The sequence below is a fragment of the Coenobita brevimanus genome, chromosome 56, assembly GCF_032717465.1.
Source record: "Coenobita brevimanus isolate Jiangsu-jjx chromosome 56, ASM3271746v2, whole genome shotgun sequence".
Lineage (NCBI taxonomy): Eukaryota > Metazoa > Arthropoda > Malacostraca > Decapoda > Coenobitidae > Coenobita > Coenobita brevimanus.
Window position 1 is genome coordinate 39,942,043 of NC_137009.1, and position 13,072 is coordinate 39,955,114.

A 13,072-nucleotide genomic window follows, 5' to 3' on the forward strand; every position below is an offset into this window, starting at 1 on the left:
CCGTGAAATAAGCTATAAAGGGACGAAAATCTAAGCCAAATATGACAAAGAACTGCAGACTGGTCAACATTGGCACCCAAAAGCCAATAGTATATCTCTTTCCTGATATGAGATAACCAATATACAGGAAAAGAGTTTGCACTTTCTTTTCCCTGTCCTTTGGATTTAAAAAAAAAAAAAAAAAATGAAACCCTGAACAGTAATTCCAACCTGGGAGCTCCACCAAAGTCTGCATGGAGATACACATACCGTTTATTCATTTCATTCATTGCCAGACGCCATGTATCCCAAACAGGGTGGCCAAGGGCTTAGAGTTAATTGTTTTACAGGGAGGGGCACTAATTCTCCACCAACCCCACTTGACACGTTTATACTGTATATTTATTTTACGCAAGGAAGGAACCATAGGCTAGAACCCAGCAAATTGTTCTCTCTACGAAAAAATAAAAACCAGATAACATAGAGCCAGCTAAGGTAGATGGGAAAACCCTACAGCCTGAAAGTACACATGAACAGTCACACTTTATTCTCACAGATCATTCCCACCTAACACTAATACCTTGGCTTGACCACCTGACTCTGATGATGCCTTTCTTACCTTAACTTATTCTTGCTACTTTTAGGGGCAATTAGCTTTGGAGACTCTTTGAACTGAAAAAGTTAGATAAGGCTTTCATTAATCCCTTCAGGATAAGTGACCTGTCAGCTGAATGAGAGTGTATCCCATGAGACACAAAGCAACTATGGCAACGTGGGTCCTATTCTCGTCAGTCAGAAGGCTCTTTACCACTTCTCCAGGGGTTAATTCTGCATATTACCATACTTTTACATTCTCTTGCTCGCTACTTATATCTACTTAATGCCAATACAAATAGATGGTACACTAGAAAGTATTATTGTGGTGTTCGTTTATACTGTTAGGCACTCGTACATCCTCGCATGAATCGACCTTGGTTACATAATATCAGCTCTTCACGTCGCTCGATCTCTGGCAGCCTCCCTATTCAGTCCCTTATCCCATTACCTGAAGGTGCATATCCTCACAGACATGCTCTTCTGTAGCAAGGAATCAACACAAGAAACATTACTACCACCATGCACCTCCCAACAGCAGACAAGGAAAACAGGGACCTTATAACAAAACCACAAACTTCCCTTCCTTGGTGCAACAAGCCCATGGACCCACCTACTCAAGAAAAACTGGAGCTTCATATATACCATACATACACAATGGTACTGCTTCCACAAATAATCACTATGCTCCACCAGTTTAACCTGCTGACTGCTGAGCCTGGAGATGTCTATATTGTATTTATTTTTTTCCATACCCTGACAAATTGATTTAGTTTAAGATACAGTTCTCAAAGTGAAAGAGTTTGATATAGCCTTAATAAGCCCCTTCAACTCTGGTGGCATTTCTCAAGTTGACTGCAAGTGTTTGGTAGCAGTACAAGTCAACTGAAAAGTACATCACCTGAAATCAGACACACATACCGGTAGCTAAAGGGACAATGGTAATGACTGCAGCAAAATGGATAATCAGATCCCAGTGCATCCACCTGTTAGGAAAGTGTTCACACCCAACACCTCTACAACCACACTTGATTGAGCAGGATTAACACCTCAGATTCAAGCATTTCTTGCCTCTAAATACAAGGAATCTTTAATGTAACAGGTCAGAAACAACTGGGCTTAGAAGAGGCAACTGACCCTGACACACAACAGACCACATGGTACGGCTAAACTACTGATACTGAGCCTAACTTAGTGAGAAAGACACCAGAACCATACCAATAGCTATACAATGTTGGCAAATTGTCATATAACAACTCACAGTACAGTATATCTTTCACCTAAACTTGGCTTGCATTTTTGTTTTCCTGTCGCTTCACAGCTCAGTGGCACATAAAAGACAATGCCATGACTCTACATACTTTCCATAGCATTTCTTGCATTTAACATCATATTCTAGTTTTAATCTCCTGTTACTATCCAGCTTTCAAACTGGAGAGCTGGTAGCTTTATGACAACTTAGAGTAAAAAGAGTATACCAGACTTCGATTACCGTACATAACAACTCAAATGTGTTATCAGAAGCATTATAAACACTGGTTGGAGATATTCTTCCACATGAGACCAACACTCACAGTGATCATACTCATATGGAATGGTCCTTACAATGAGTGGCAGCTCCTTCCAGAGAGACAACTACAATCCATCACATCTCATGAACAGTTAATTACAAGCTATTGGCGTGAAACAATCGGATAACACGGAAAACGACTACTGGTACCGTGCTGAAAAAGGGCCACGGATCTTACCCATCACTGGCAAACCTGCTTTATCACAATGCCATATATGGTTTGGCTGGCATTAGCACACCTACTAGATTTAGTTACTATACGCATACTGTATGCATATTCACATGATGGTAGATTAATCTGTGGGGGACTTCGCAAGCAAATTGGCCATTTTGCATACGAACCACTCCAGCGTGAATATGTATTTTCCTTATCCGCTGTCCCTGGTCAGATCAGTCAGGTCTATTTTACATCAGTTCTGGTTCACTTAGAACAATTCTAATTATTTCACTACAAGAAATCTTCCCTACTTTTAATAACTTGGCTGAAGGAATATCAAAATAAATTCTGTCATGATACTGATGGGGGTTAAGCTACAGCCTGCCTACCACTGTCTAGAATAATTAAGACTGCGTGACTGACTCAGGCCTATGTCCCAAGTGGCTGGAGAGGAACATCTTGTGGTAGCACAAATACAACTGGGCTGCTCATCTGCCTCATTATACTAACATTCCTCAATTACTTCCCAATTACCTATCCCTGCTAATGGAAGACTGGACCGCAGGAGAGAGGTACCTTCAGCCTGCAGTCCACTGGATTCATGTTTCAGATAAGCCTAATGCCACAACATGCCAGTCAAGGCTAAAGAGTTGTTTAGTGGGTGAAAGTGTGTAAAAGCAAAGCATGAAGGTCAAAGAAACAAAAGAACTGACAAAGGGCAGAAAGAGATGAATGAAATACCTATGTAAGGAGGTGTAGCCTACATGAAAAACATGTTTTTTACTCTTAAAACAGGTAAATAAGGTAAAGTTAGGGGCCTATCCTGTAAAGCAATTAGCCATAGTGTATCTCAGGCTTCTGATCCCATGGCTGGCTTATTCACTCATTATCCTGGGCTGCAAGGTCACTGCATCAGCAAGGTTGCCAGATAACTCCTCTAGGTGTTACCCTGACTGTGCTAATATTGTACATTATCTTAGGCTGTATGGGTTGCTACTGTTGGCAATTCATTTTGAGACACGACAGTGTATCTGGGGAGGCAGCCACCTGTTAGCTACATCATGGCCAACCCAGACAGTGACTGGCTGATGACTGAGATTGGGGGACGCTAAAACAAACACAAAAGCATTCCTGGAGTGGGGTTCTCGAACATAATTATTTGCCATCCCTCCCTGTAAAACAAATAACTCAGAGTCAAATGGCCACCCCGTACGTGATTATGGCGTCTGGCAATAGATAGATAGATAGAATTCCCTGTTGTAATTGTGATCTGTTCTGTGGAGTTTTCCCTTTAAAAAGTAGGTCTTGGTTACAAGAGGAAAATTACTGTGAGCTGTTCTGGCAGGAAGGACAAGGAATGAGGAGTACACAGTCTTGAAAAGTCTGTAGTTCTTCCTGCAAAAATAAAACTAAATTACAACAGGGAATCAGTCATGAATATATTATCCAAACCCTGGCTTTCCCTACAGCATCAGGCAGCAAAGATGGATCAAGTGGGGCAAAGGTGGATCCAGTGGAGTAATAGCTAAGTCAAGTGGAGTAGGCAGGATGGACTACATTCTTTTCACTTTAACCTGGCCTAAAATTACCATCTTTATCTTCAATGCTAGTCATAAAGAAGTGCCAAGGAAAGGATGTACAGCCACAGCATTATCATATTCTACCACTGAGCTACACATAATATGCTGCAAAAGGACAAAAATCTAAGCCAAGTTATAATGAAAGAACTATATACAAACCGCAAGGATTTTTAAAAGACTTAGGGATGACATGTGATAGAAGTCTTAACGTACTCAACCACCAGGTATCCATTTTTCTATGTGGTTACTATCCAAAACAATACACAGCTTCCAGGGCTATGAAAAGTCATATATATGTCATTCAGTGTAAAGTCACCTGAAGTCTATATTTAAAACAAGAAGTGGATAGTTTTTCTATTTTCTGACAAGTTTTATTGTGTTCACAGTCACATCCCATCATTAGGCAAGTTTAGATTGGTTTAATTAGGTTACATTAGTTAGATTAAGTCTGCTGGGTTAGTTTAGGTAGAGCTGGTTAGTTAGTTAAAGTTAGAAAACCCATCAGGATAACCTTGACTCTCCAGAACTACAAATCTGCCCCCCAAACACTAATTTCCTGAGGTAACCATGGCAACATCCATCTCAAAGGTATATAACAACCACAAATCATTTTAGTGTTATCAGTTTCAGTTTTGACCCATACTTTTCCTAGTTTATTTAGATATATTCTCTGACTTGCTATAATAAATTTGAGCATCTTTTCTTAACAATATTTCCACTGCAAATCAATAATAACCGAAAAACAGGTTCTTGTCCTCTCAATATTTATGGACTGAAGTGAAATAATGCCGTGTTATTATTACGTCTAAGTGGCCGTGGTGTATGTTTACTTCTGATCAATCTTTGTCAACTCTTTATTTTTCACCCTCACAGCCCCCCTGCCCCTCCCACACCACAGAAATACCCCCATGCCGGCCTATACCATCCCCATAGACATCACTATACTCCCAATATCCCCCCAAAATACCTCAAAATCCCTCATATATGCGATTTTGATGGCGGACTGGTAGGGTAGGTTGAACGCCCCCGACTCGGACCCAGTGTAAACATTTGTTTATTTCTCGTATTTCAAGGGACATAGAGGTAATTTGATTGGCTGAAAATAATCCCCATAAAAGAGTGAATTTGTGAGATATCATAAGGAAACTGGAGACTCACCCAACTGTGCAGAAACAGGTCATGAAGGAGGGCTCCGCTGACATATCCTGCATCGACAACAAGTCCACACAAAACTATTCAATAACGCGTTGCAATCTTTGACTCAGCTTCTACTAATAACGAACAAAATATATTATAAAAAAGCTCTATAGTGCATTTCTTCAATAGATCTAGGCCTGGGCGATTATTTGATCTTGCTTTCATCCATTTGTTAAACTGAATTGTTTATGGTATAGGCCAGAAATCTCAATTTTCATTGAGAGTCAGAGCCAAACTTGAACTTTCGGATAAATGTGTAGAAGTGAAATGGGGCTATCTTGGCAATAGAGGAGAGTGATTGCCATTAAATAATCTTTTGTTGAAATTTGAGGTATGGTTAAACTGCAAAATCTGCCATTTTCTTTTTCTTCTGTGCCTGTAGAGATAACTAAGAGAACCAGCTGTCTGTCCTGGGTCGCCGCCATATTGCTTGAGCCAGAAGTGTGAAGACTTCGGAGGTCCATAGTTTTCCCTGATTTCTCGCCAACATGTTTGCTCTGAGGCAAGCCAGCCGCATCATTCAGGCCAACAGCACCATGGCCGTGGCCAGGAGAACCAACGTAGTGATTGCGTCGCCGCCCAGGAATAAAATCTCCTTTGCTGTAAGTTGCGTCACCGTCTCTACCCGGTCAGCTGATTCTTAACCAAAACATTTAAAAGGTTTTTCATGATATCACCGTGAGTGGAATGTATATGGGGTGGATATACTCACTCTAAAGCGGTGATAGAGCATCCTGCTTCAGCATTTTTGCGAGATCGTTATTTGTGTGGTCATAATAAGTAGGTGTTAATAGGCTAAGGTTAGCATGACCATCGGTAGCTGCAGTAGTTGTATGTTATGTCAGGCACTAAAACACCACCTGTTGTGGAATTAGGTCAATACTGCTGATTTAAAGATAAGGAGTGAATTTGGTATGGAGGTGGTAGTGAGTGTGGTTACGTAGTTGTGCATTTAGTTTATAGGTCCATATTTCGGTTGAATTGGGGGCTGTATGGCTCCTTTTTAGTTTCTGAGCACTTGTCACATTGCACTTTAACATTGTCTTGTATGTCACATTTTAATATTGTTTTTGTGTCTATGTGGTTTACATCAGTTGCTAAGAAAGTGAAATTTTTAAAGGACGAATTTGCATTTTCACACAAGTGACTGAATGTGTGTGTCTCATTCTACTTTTTTTTTTTTTTTTCTGCCTCTGGTCCCTACCAAACCCCAACATGAGGTTTGGATAATGATGAATTACTGTGTTGCCCTGAAGATATCTAGTTTCCCATCACCTATCCATTTGATTAGCCTCACGTCATTTCATTCCAGGCTCGTTATATCCTACCCTTTTCCACCCCAAGTGTCACGGCCGTACAGTTTGACACTTCTAACACAAAGTTTAATTTCCCACAGGAGAAGATGGTCCATGGTGTTGTGATCATGGTTGGGTGCTGCAGCGTCCCTGCGTGGGTGTTGGCCAACATCAAGGCGTATCGTGGACGTGACTAAGCTTTCCATCGGCCGCACCACACCTAACATAACCATACTCAACCTGGACAACATCAGGGTGTACTGTGGATAAAATTAGGCCTCTCCATCCAGCCACATCAAGCTGAACATCACTATACTCTTCCCGGACAAATCATGGTGTACTGTGGATATAAATAGGACTCTCCATCTGGCCACATCAAGCCCAACATCACCATACTCTACCTTGACAGCATCAGGGTGCACCACAGATGTGTATCCATGAGGCCAAACTTCCTAGCTGTGCACCTCAGCAGCCAACCACACAAGGGATTTCATTTTGGTGGCCATGTGGTGGAATGGAGGGGGGTGTTTTAGGTGGCATATGAACTGGAGCCCTTTCTTCCTTTGTGGTTTTCTCTGTATACTGTATTTCAGCTTAATGTTGGCTTGTGTGCAACTTAAGTCTTACTAATATCGACATGTTTGCATCAATACTGTAACAAGAATGACAAATTGTAAGGTAGGGAATAAATTACTGAGAAGGAAATGCTACAGATTCCAAGGGCACATAGAATACCGGAACAGCCCATTATGGAGAGAGACAGGAACACCATTGTGAACTTCCCTTCAGTGTGTCAGTAAATGTTGTAAATGGCAGAATATCCAGCATTGTCAATTCTGATGGGAAAACTTATGGTATAGTCCCTGCGTCAGTGTTGTAATTGGTCTGGTGTGTAGTAAGCTAAAGTTAATAGGAAGTTAATATTATGTAACACTGAACTGATGCAGTGCCAGGTATCTTTGTTTTTTGTCAGTACAATTCTTTGTGAACATTTTGTACATAGAATAAAACTAATTAAAGGACTTTGTATTTTGATGCCCTGATGGACTTGGTTGTGTCGTTTACCAATTAACTGTTCATTGTAGTGATACTCATTTTACTTGTATAACTTATTTGGGCTACATTTCTGTCCTTTTGCAGCTTATTTTGTGCTCAGTGACAGAAAAAAGACAATAATACAGCTCTATCCTTTCCATAACATTTTTTTTATTACTAATACAGCATTCTAGCATGTGTGTGTTCCAACAGCTTCATGTGGAGGTGGCAATTTTAGGTCAGGTTGATTAAAGGTGTTTTATATACTGTACTACAGAAAATGATCAGGTTAGCTTGATGCAATGCCTCTGCATCAACAGCAATATCTGACCATTTAACTCTGAAAACTACCCAACCCAGAGAGAGAGTGTCTAGCCGGTCTGCGTGTAGCCATTGCCCTTCCCTGCTTTAGTACAAACAAAATACATCCAGCAAACAATCCACTGTGCCTTACCGCTGTGTAGTTGAAACATGCACTCATCACAACATATCAGTCCTTGAACACAACCTCAAAATATCTTTAGTACCAAGTTCAGTATCCAGACAAGTCTGGAGTTGCTGCAGCCCATATTTCTTGGCCGAAAATGGTTCAGCATTTGCTCCAACAAACAGGCCGATACTCAGACAGAGCCTACCTTATCCCATCCCTGAGTGGGAGGCAAGTTGGCATATTACCCCATCCATGAGTGGGAGACTGGATGAGATGATGATATGGAGGGGTGGGAAAAAGAAAAAAGTACCATTTTTTTCCCCCTCCATCCAATCTCCCTGGGTCCTGCATCCAACAAGGGGTCAACGAAAACTCAACAATCTGTAAAATTTTATTTACAACAACTTGCATTGTTTCCCATCTCAACCCCACAGGATGAAGTACAACATATCAAAACCAAGACAAGTGGAGGACACAACAAGTAGATGTACGGTGGCTCAGTACTTGTCATTTTAGGTCATACTCCAGGTGGCATTGGTGGCTTCATAAATTAGTCATTTATTCTGCATATTACACCTTGACATTCTCTTGCATTTTATTACTATCAATATACTCATATAGCAATATCATGAGAATATAAAGGTGTATTATACAGAAAAAACAATTCCTTTGAGATTTATTTTGCATATTACACCTTCCATTCTCTTGCAGGTTTATTAATATCTCTCTAATATACATACTCTGCAGGAATATCATACAAGAGAATTAAGGACATAACATACACAATAAACCAATTCCACAGCAGATTCTTTGTATATTACACCTTGACATCCTCATGGTATTTATTATCATTTTAATATCAACACAGTCTGCATCAATAACAAACAAAACAATAATAATGTGTAATAGACAGAATAAATCCCTTATGGAATAGTGTTATGAAATTCCAAAGACACTTAAGAGTACAACCCTTACAAGAATGGAACACAAATAAGTTCAAGAGTGAGGTGACAAGTCAGCGGTTGAACTGATACGTGGCAGTGCAGGTCAGGGCAAGGCAGTGGCATCTGGCTGGTGAAAATATAACTTAAAAATAAAATCACAAATAAAACCCCATCAATTTGTGGAACACTCAGATGCTTCAAGTGGGACTGAGTTACATGACAATTTACTCAGAGAAAAATAAAAACTCTGGACTAAAATCATAACAGTTTCAATGCTTCATGATCTCAACTTCAACATCTGATGCTGCTGGATCATTTAATCCTGTGGTACCAGCCAAACACCATCATAATAATTACTGTACAGTCAAAGTATCGGATAACATTACAGAAATACAGTTCAGCATCATTCTCGTCACAAAATATTAATTCTACCAAGTACTGAATACCAATCTGATTGAGCACTGTCACCTTGAAAGCTATCACTCCGATGCAAAACAGATGTCCATCTAAACACACTTCCATTTACAGTACTCACACAGTACGTGGTTTTAGACATCAATGCAGTTCATCTATAAAAACTATTGTCAGATTATAATTTGTGTCTTTCAAGGTGAAGAAGTATAAGAAAACTGAATGTAGCTGCTGTAGAACATCACATCTCATCTCCTGGACTCAGCTTTAGTATATTGTGGTTTCCCTTCACGTAATGAGATATATACACAGAAACAACACATATATTGCTTTTTAGTGTTATTTACCAAAATACTGTTCTTCCCAGTGTGCAACAAAGGAATATAACAAGCCCGTGACAGTTGCCAGATACCACACTCTGAGGGAAGGGTCCTGGGAAACGCGTGATCACTTCTTTGGACAATTGTACATACTTTAACTGTCTATACATGACAATATCTGGTTAACAGGAACAGTCTTCAGTAAATACAGCCTCTTCAGTCAACCCACAAACTTTTCTCAAAAATCTCACTACAGTATAATAAAGGCATCCCATGACAATCTAATGACACATACATCATGTCCTCCCCATCTCTTACAAGGTTAACATTGCTGTGTGGACTTCTAATTACAACAGGAGAGTGTGGGAAGACAGGATGCTTTTTACATACGGTACACAAATGGCATAAGGATTATCGTCAATGCAACTTCGACGTAGTATCCATGTTAATAAAGTCACCCTTATTTGTTTACGGTGTCTTCCAAAATAACACAACTGTCTTTCAAAACATCACAACTTCTCACAAACAACTAACACTGTAACTCTGGGGAAGGAGGAAATGAGAGGTACTTTTGAAGGCAATTTCTCCTGTAATTAAGGTGGACTTCAGCAAAACACATCATCAATGCTGTGATATATAACAAGGACTTTTTTCTATATCCCTGGGTGTCTCTCCTGGGATATTTTCATGGCAAAACTGTGTGCTGTTAGAGTATCAGCCATGTGTAAAAATTTTCTTCCCGGTAACAACTATACAATCAACAAAACTGCCCTCATTATCACCATCATCATCATCACCATCAACACCACCACCACTATAATCAGTATCATCATCATCATCACCATGAACATTATCATCATCATCATCACCACCACTGTTATCATCACCATCATCATCACTACTAACACCATCGCCATAATTATTATCACCATTATCATCACCACTATTATCATCATCATCACCACCATCACCACCATTATCATCATCATCACCAACATCAACACCAGTATCATCATCATCACCAACATCACTACCAGTATCATCATCACCACCAACACCACCACCAGTATCGTCATCATCACCAACATCACCACCATTATCATCATCATCAACTCCCAAACCCCACAAAGTGCTACCAATTCAGGTGGACAGGATTCAAACGCAGGAAATGACAAAAATACAAGAAATACAAAGCCAGTGACACAGAAATGAAAGTCCACACACTCCCCACATCAAAAAAAAAAAAAAATAATAATAATAATAATAATAATAATAATAATAATAATGATAAAAAATAATAATAATAAAAAAAAGTAATAAACTGTATGCATAAGAACTTTACCCTCATCATCATACAATCACAGCGCCAAATTAAAACTATAAATTAATGTAAACAATAAAAGGTGGTTTACAACAGGGCCTTTCTGCATGACATCTTGCTTCACTGTGTTCTGCCTCACTTCACCAGGCTGGAGAGGCAGCCATGATGCTATCTATGTACATATATAGGCACAGGCCGTTGTTCCTGTACGATTTACTGGTGACATAGGCTGGTGTTCATGTACGATTTACTAGCTCCCTAACACCTCTTCCCTTGCTATTTATTTAGTTTATTTATATTTTTTTTTATGCAAGGAAGGACACCCCGTATGGGATTAAGGCGTCTGGCAATAGATAGATGGATAGATAGATAGAAGAAGGAACCAAAGGCCAGAAACCCACAACACTGTTCCCTCTCAGAGAAAACTAAAACAAGATAACAGAGCCAAATTCATGATCTGTTGCACCTCATCCCTTGGAATCCAGGAACACATATTTAATTATATTCTTGCCTTACCTACAAAATTTTAGCTTTGAAGGGTAAGGTTAAAGTGGAATAGCTAGCAAAAGTCTTACTCATTAAATACTGGGGATAGGGAATGAATGAATGACTAAAAATCCTCGAGCCAAGCCACACGGATATTTGGCAAGAGGGTAGAGGAAGAAAGAAGCGATATCAGAGGGCAACGAGAACAAGAGCAAAAGAACGGAATGAGATGAACTACAAACTGGAAAGGATGTTGATGTGACAGAGAAAGGTTCAACACACAGACAAGAGAAAAGGAGGGAGAATCACACACAACATCACTAATTTTGGGGGACCTATGAATACGAGCCAGGTTAGGAAAGGAAGTGTGGCAAACATCACTCAGGGACGGGCAGCGTTGATGAATGTGGGAGACACTGACACTATCTATCTATCTACTGCCAGACGCCTTAAATCCCATAAGGAGTGGCTACAAACAAATCGTCTCCATGTCACCCTGTCCCCCACCACTTCATTGCCCTGACACTGACACATGACTGACAAAGTGAACAAGTGCTGGGGAGACGGAATTGCCGCTTTCTGACAGGCATTTCTACAAACTTCATCTTCAACTCTTAATTACTCCATGAAGGAAATGAAAATACAGAATACTAAAATATCCACGATGACAATGAATATTTCCTCTGTAAGTCCACGAACAAAGCAATCCTGTAGCAACAAGAATATATAACACATCACCTGAATCCAAGGGGTGAAGATGCCATACGAAAAAATATATAATAATAATAATAATAATAATAAAACAATAATAAATAATAATAATAATAAAATAATAATAAATAATAATAATAATAATAATAAAATAAACTGGTCAGAAAAAGGTGCTTGGGAACCCTCATAAACCCATACCAACACCACCTATACACACACCCAGGCTGCCCCTCAGAATTCACATTCATATATACACACACTGATATACACGGACAAAAATATATGTATAATTATGTATAGCGTCGTCTGTGCAGCAATAACCATTTTACAACAAATCGTTATACACCATCTACACAACACCTCATTTACAAACATGGCTGACGGTGAGGGTGGTAAAAGATCTCGCTTATACAGGATGGTTCATACATAACACTCTCCTTCTACTCTGGGGACAGCTCAGTTAGTTATCAATTTCCGTCCGTTTGTTTGTATTGGTTATCAAGACTCCAATATGCTTGTATACGTCAGCCTTGGCCACCTAATAGCAGCTCTCCACACTGCTTCATCTCTGGCAGCCTCCCTGTTCAGTCCCCTATCCCTCAGGTCACACTCTATGACCCCATCGCAGGTCTTTTTTGGTCTGCCTCTAACACCCCTATCCCCGATGTTCGCACTTCTCACCTTCCGCACCCAACTGTCATCCTCCATCCTCTCCACATGCCCAATCCATCTCAGTCTACCCCTCCACATCATATTTACTCATTTCCCCGATGTTCACACTTCCCACCTTCTGCACCCAACTGTTATCCTCCACCCTCTCCACATGCCCAGTCCACCTCAGTCTACCCCTCCATATCATATTTACTCATTTCCTACTCTTGCACCCACACCAGCAGAGTGAGCCCAGTCAGAGTTATCAATGTCTCCTGCATCACTATTCCTGCTCCCACACCAGCAGAATGAGCCCAGTCAGAGTTATCAATGTCTCCTGCATCACTATTCCAGCTCCCACACCCATGCCCACACCAGCAGACTGAACCGC

The 13,072-nt window shown here is 40.2% G+C and overlaps 1 protein-coding gene across 2 annotated transcripts; it reads left to right on the forward strand.

The window, feature by feature from the left end:
- The first annotated feature begins 5,499 nt into the window (after positions 1 to 5,499).
- Positions 5,500 to 7,388, forward strand: COX8 (Cytochrome c oxidase subunit 8). Of its 2 annotated transcripts, XR_013897663.1 has the most exons (3): positions 5,500 to 5,679; positions 6,474 to 6,707; positions 6,788 to 7,388. XR_013897663.1 is itself a non-coding variant. In XM_080273966.1 (2 exons), exons 1-2 carry the CDS (start codon positions 5,566 to 5,568, stop codon positions 6,567 to 6,569), a joined length of 210 nt encoding a protein of 69 aa, XP_080130092.1. In that variant the 5' UTR covers positions 5,500 to 5,565; the 3' UTR covers positions 6,570 to 7,388. The 2 variants fall into 2 exon arrangements, 1 of the variants encoding a protein (XP_080130092.1); XM_080273966.1 differs by having other exon boundaries at positions 6,474 to 7,388.
- The last annotated feature ends 5,684 nt before the right edge of the window (positions 7,389 to 13,072 follow it).

Coding starts and splice junctions, on each gene's coding strand:
- COX8 (XM_080273966.1), top strand. CDS start 5,566: ATGTTTGCTCTGAGGCAAGCCAGCCGCATCATTCAGGCCAACAGCACC. Junction 5,680..6,473: donor GGAATAAAATCTCCTTTGCT/GTAAGTTGCGTC, acceptor AATTTCCCACAG/GAGAAGATGGTCCATGGTGT.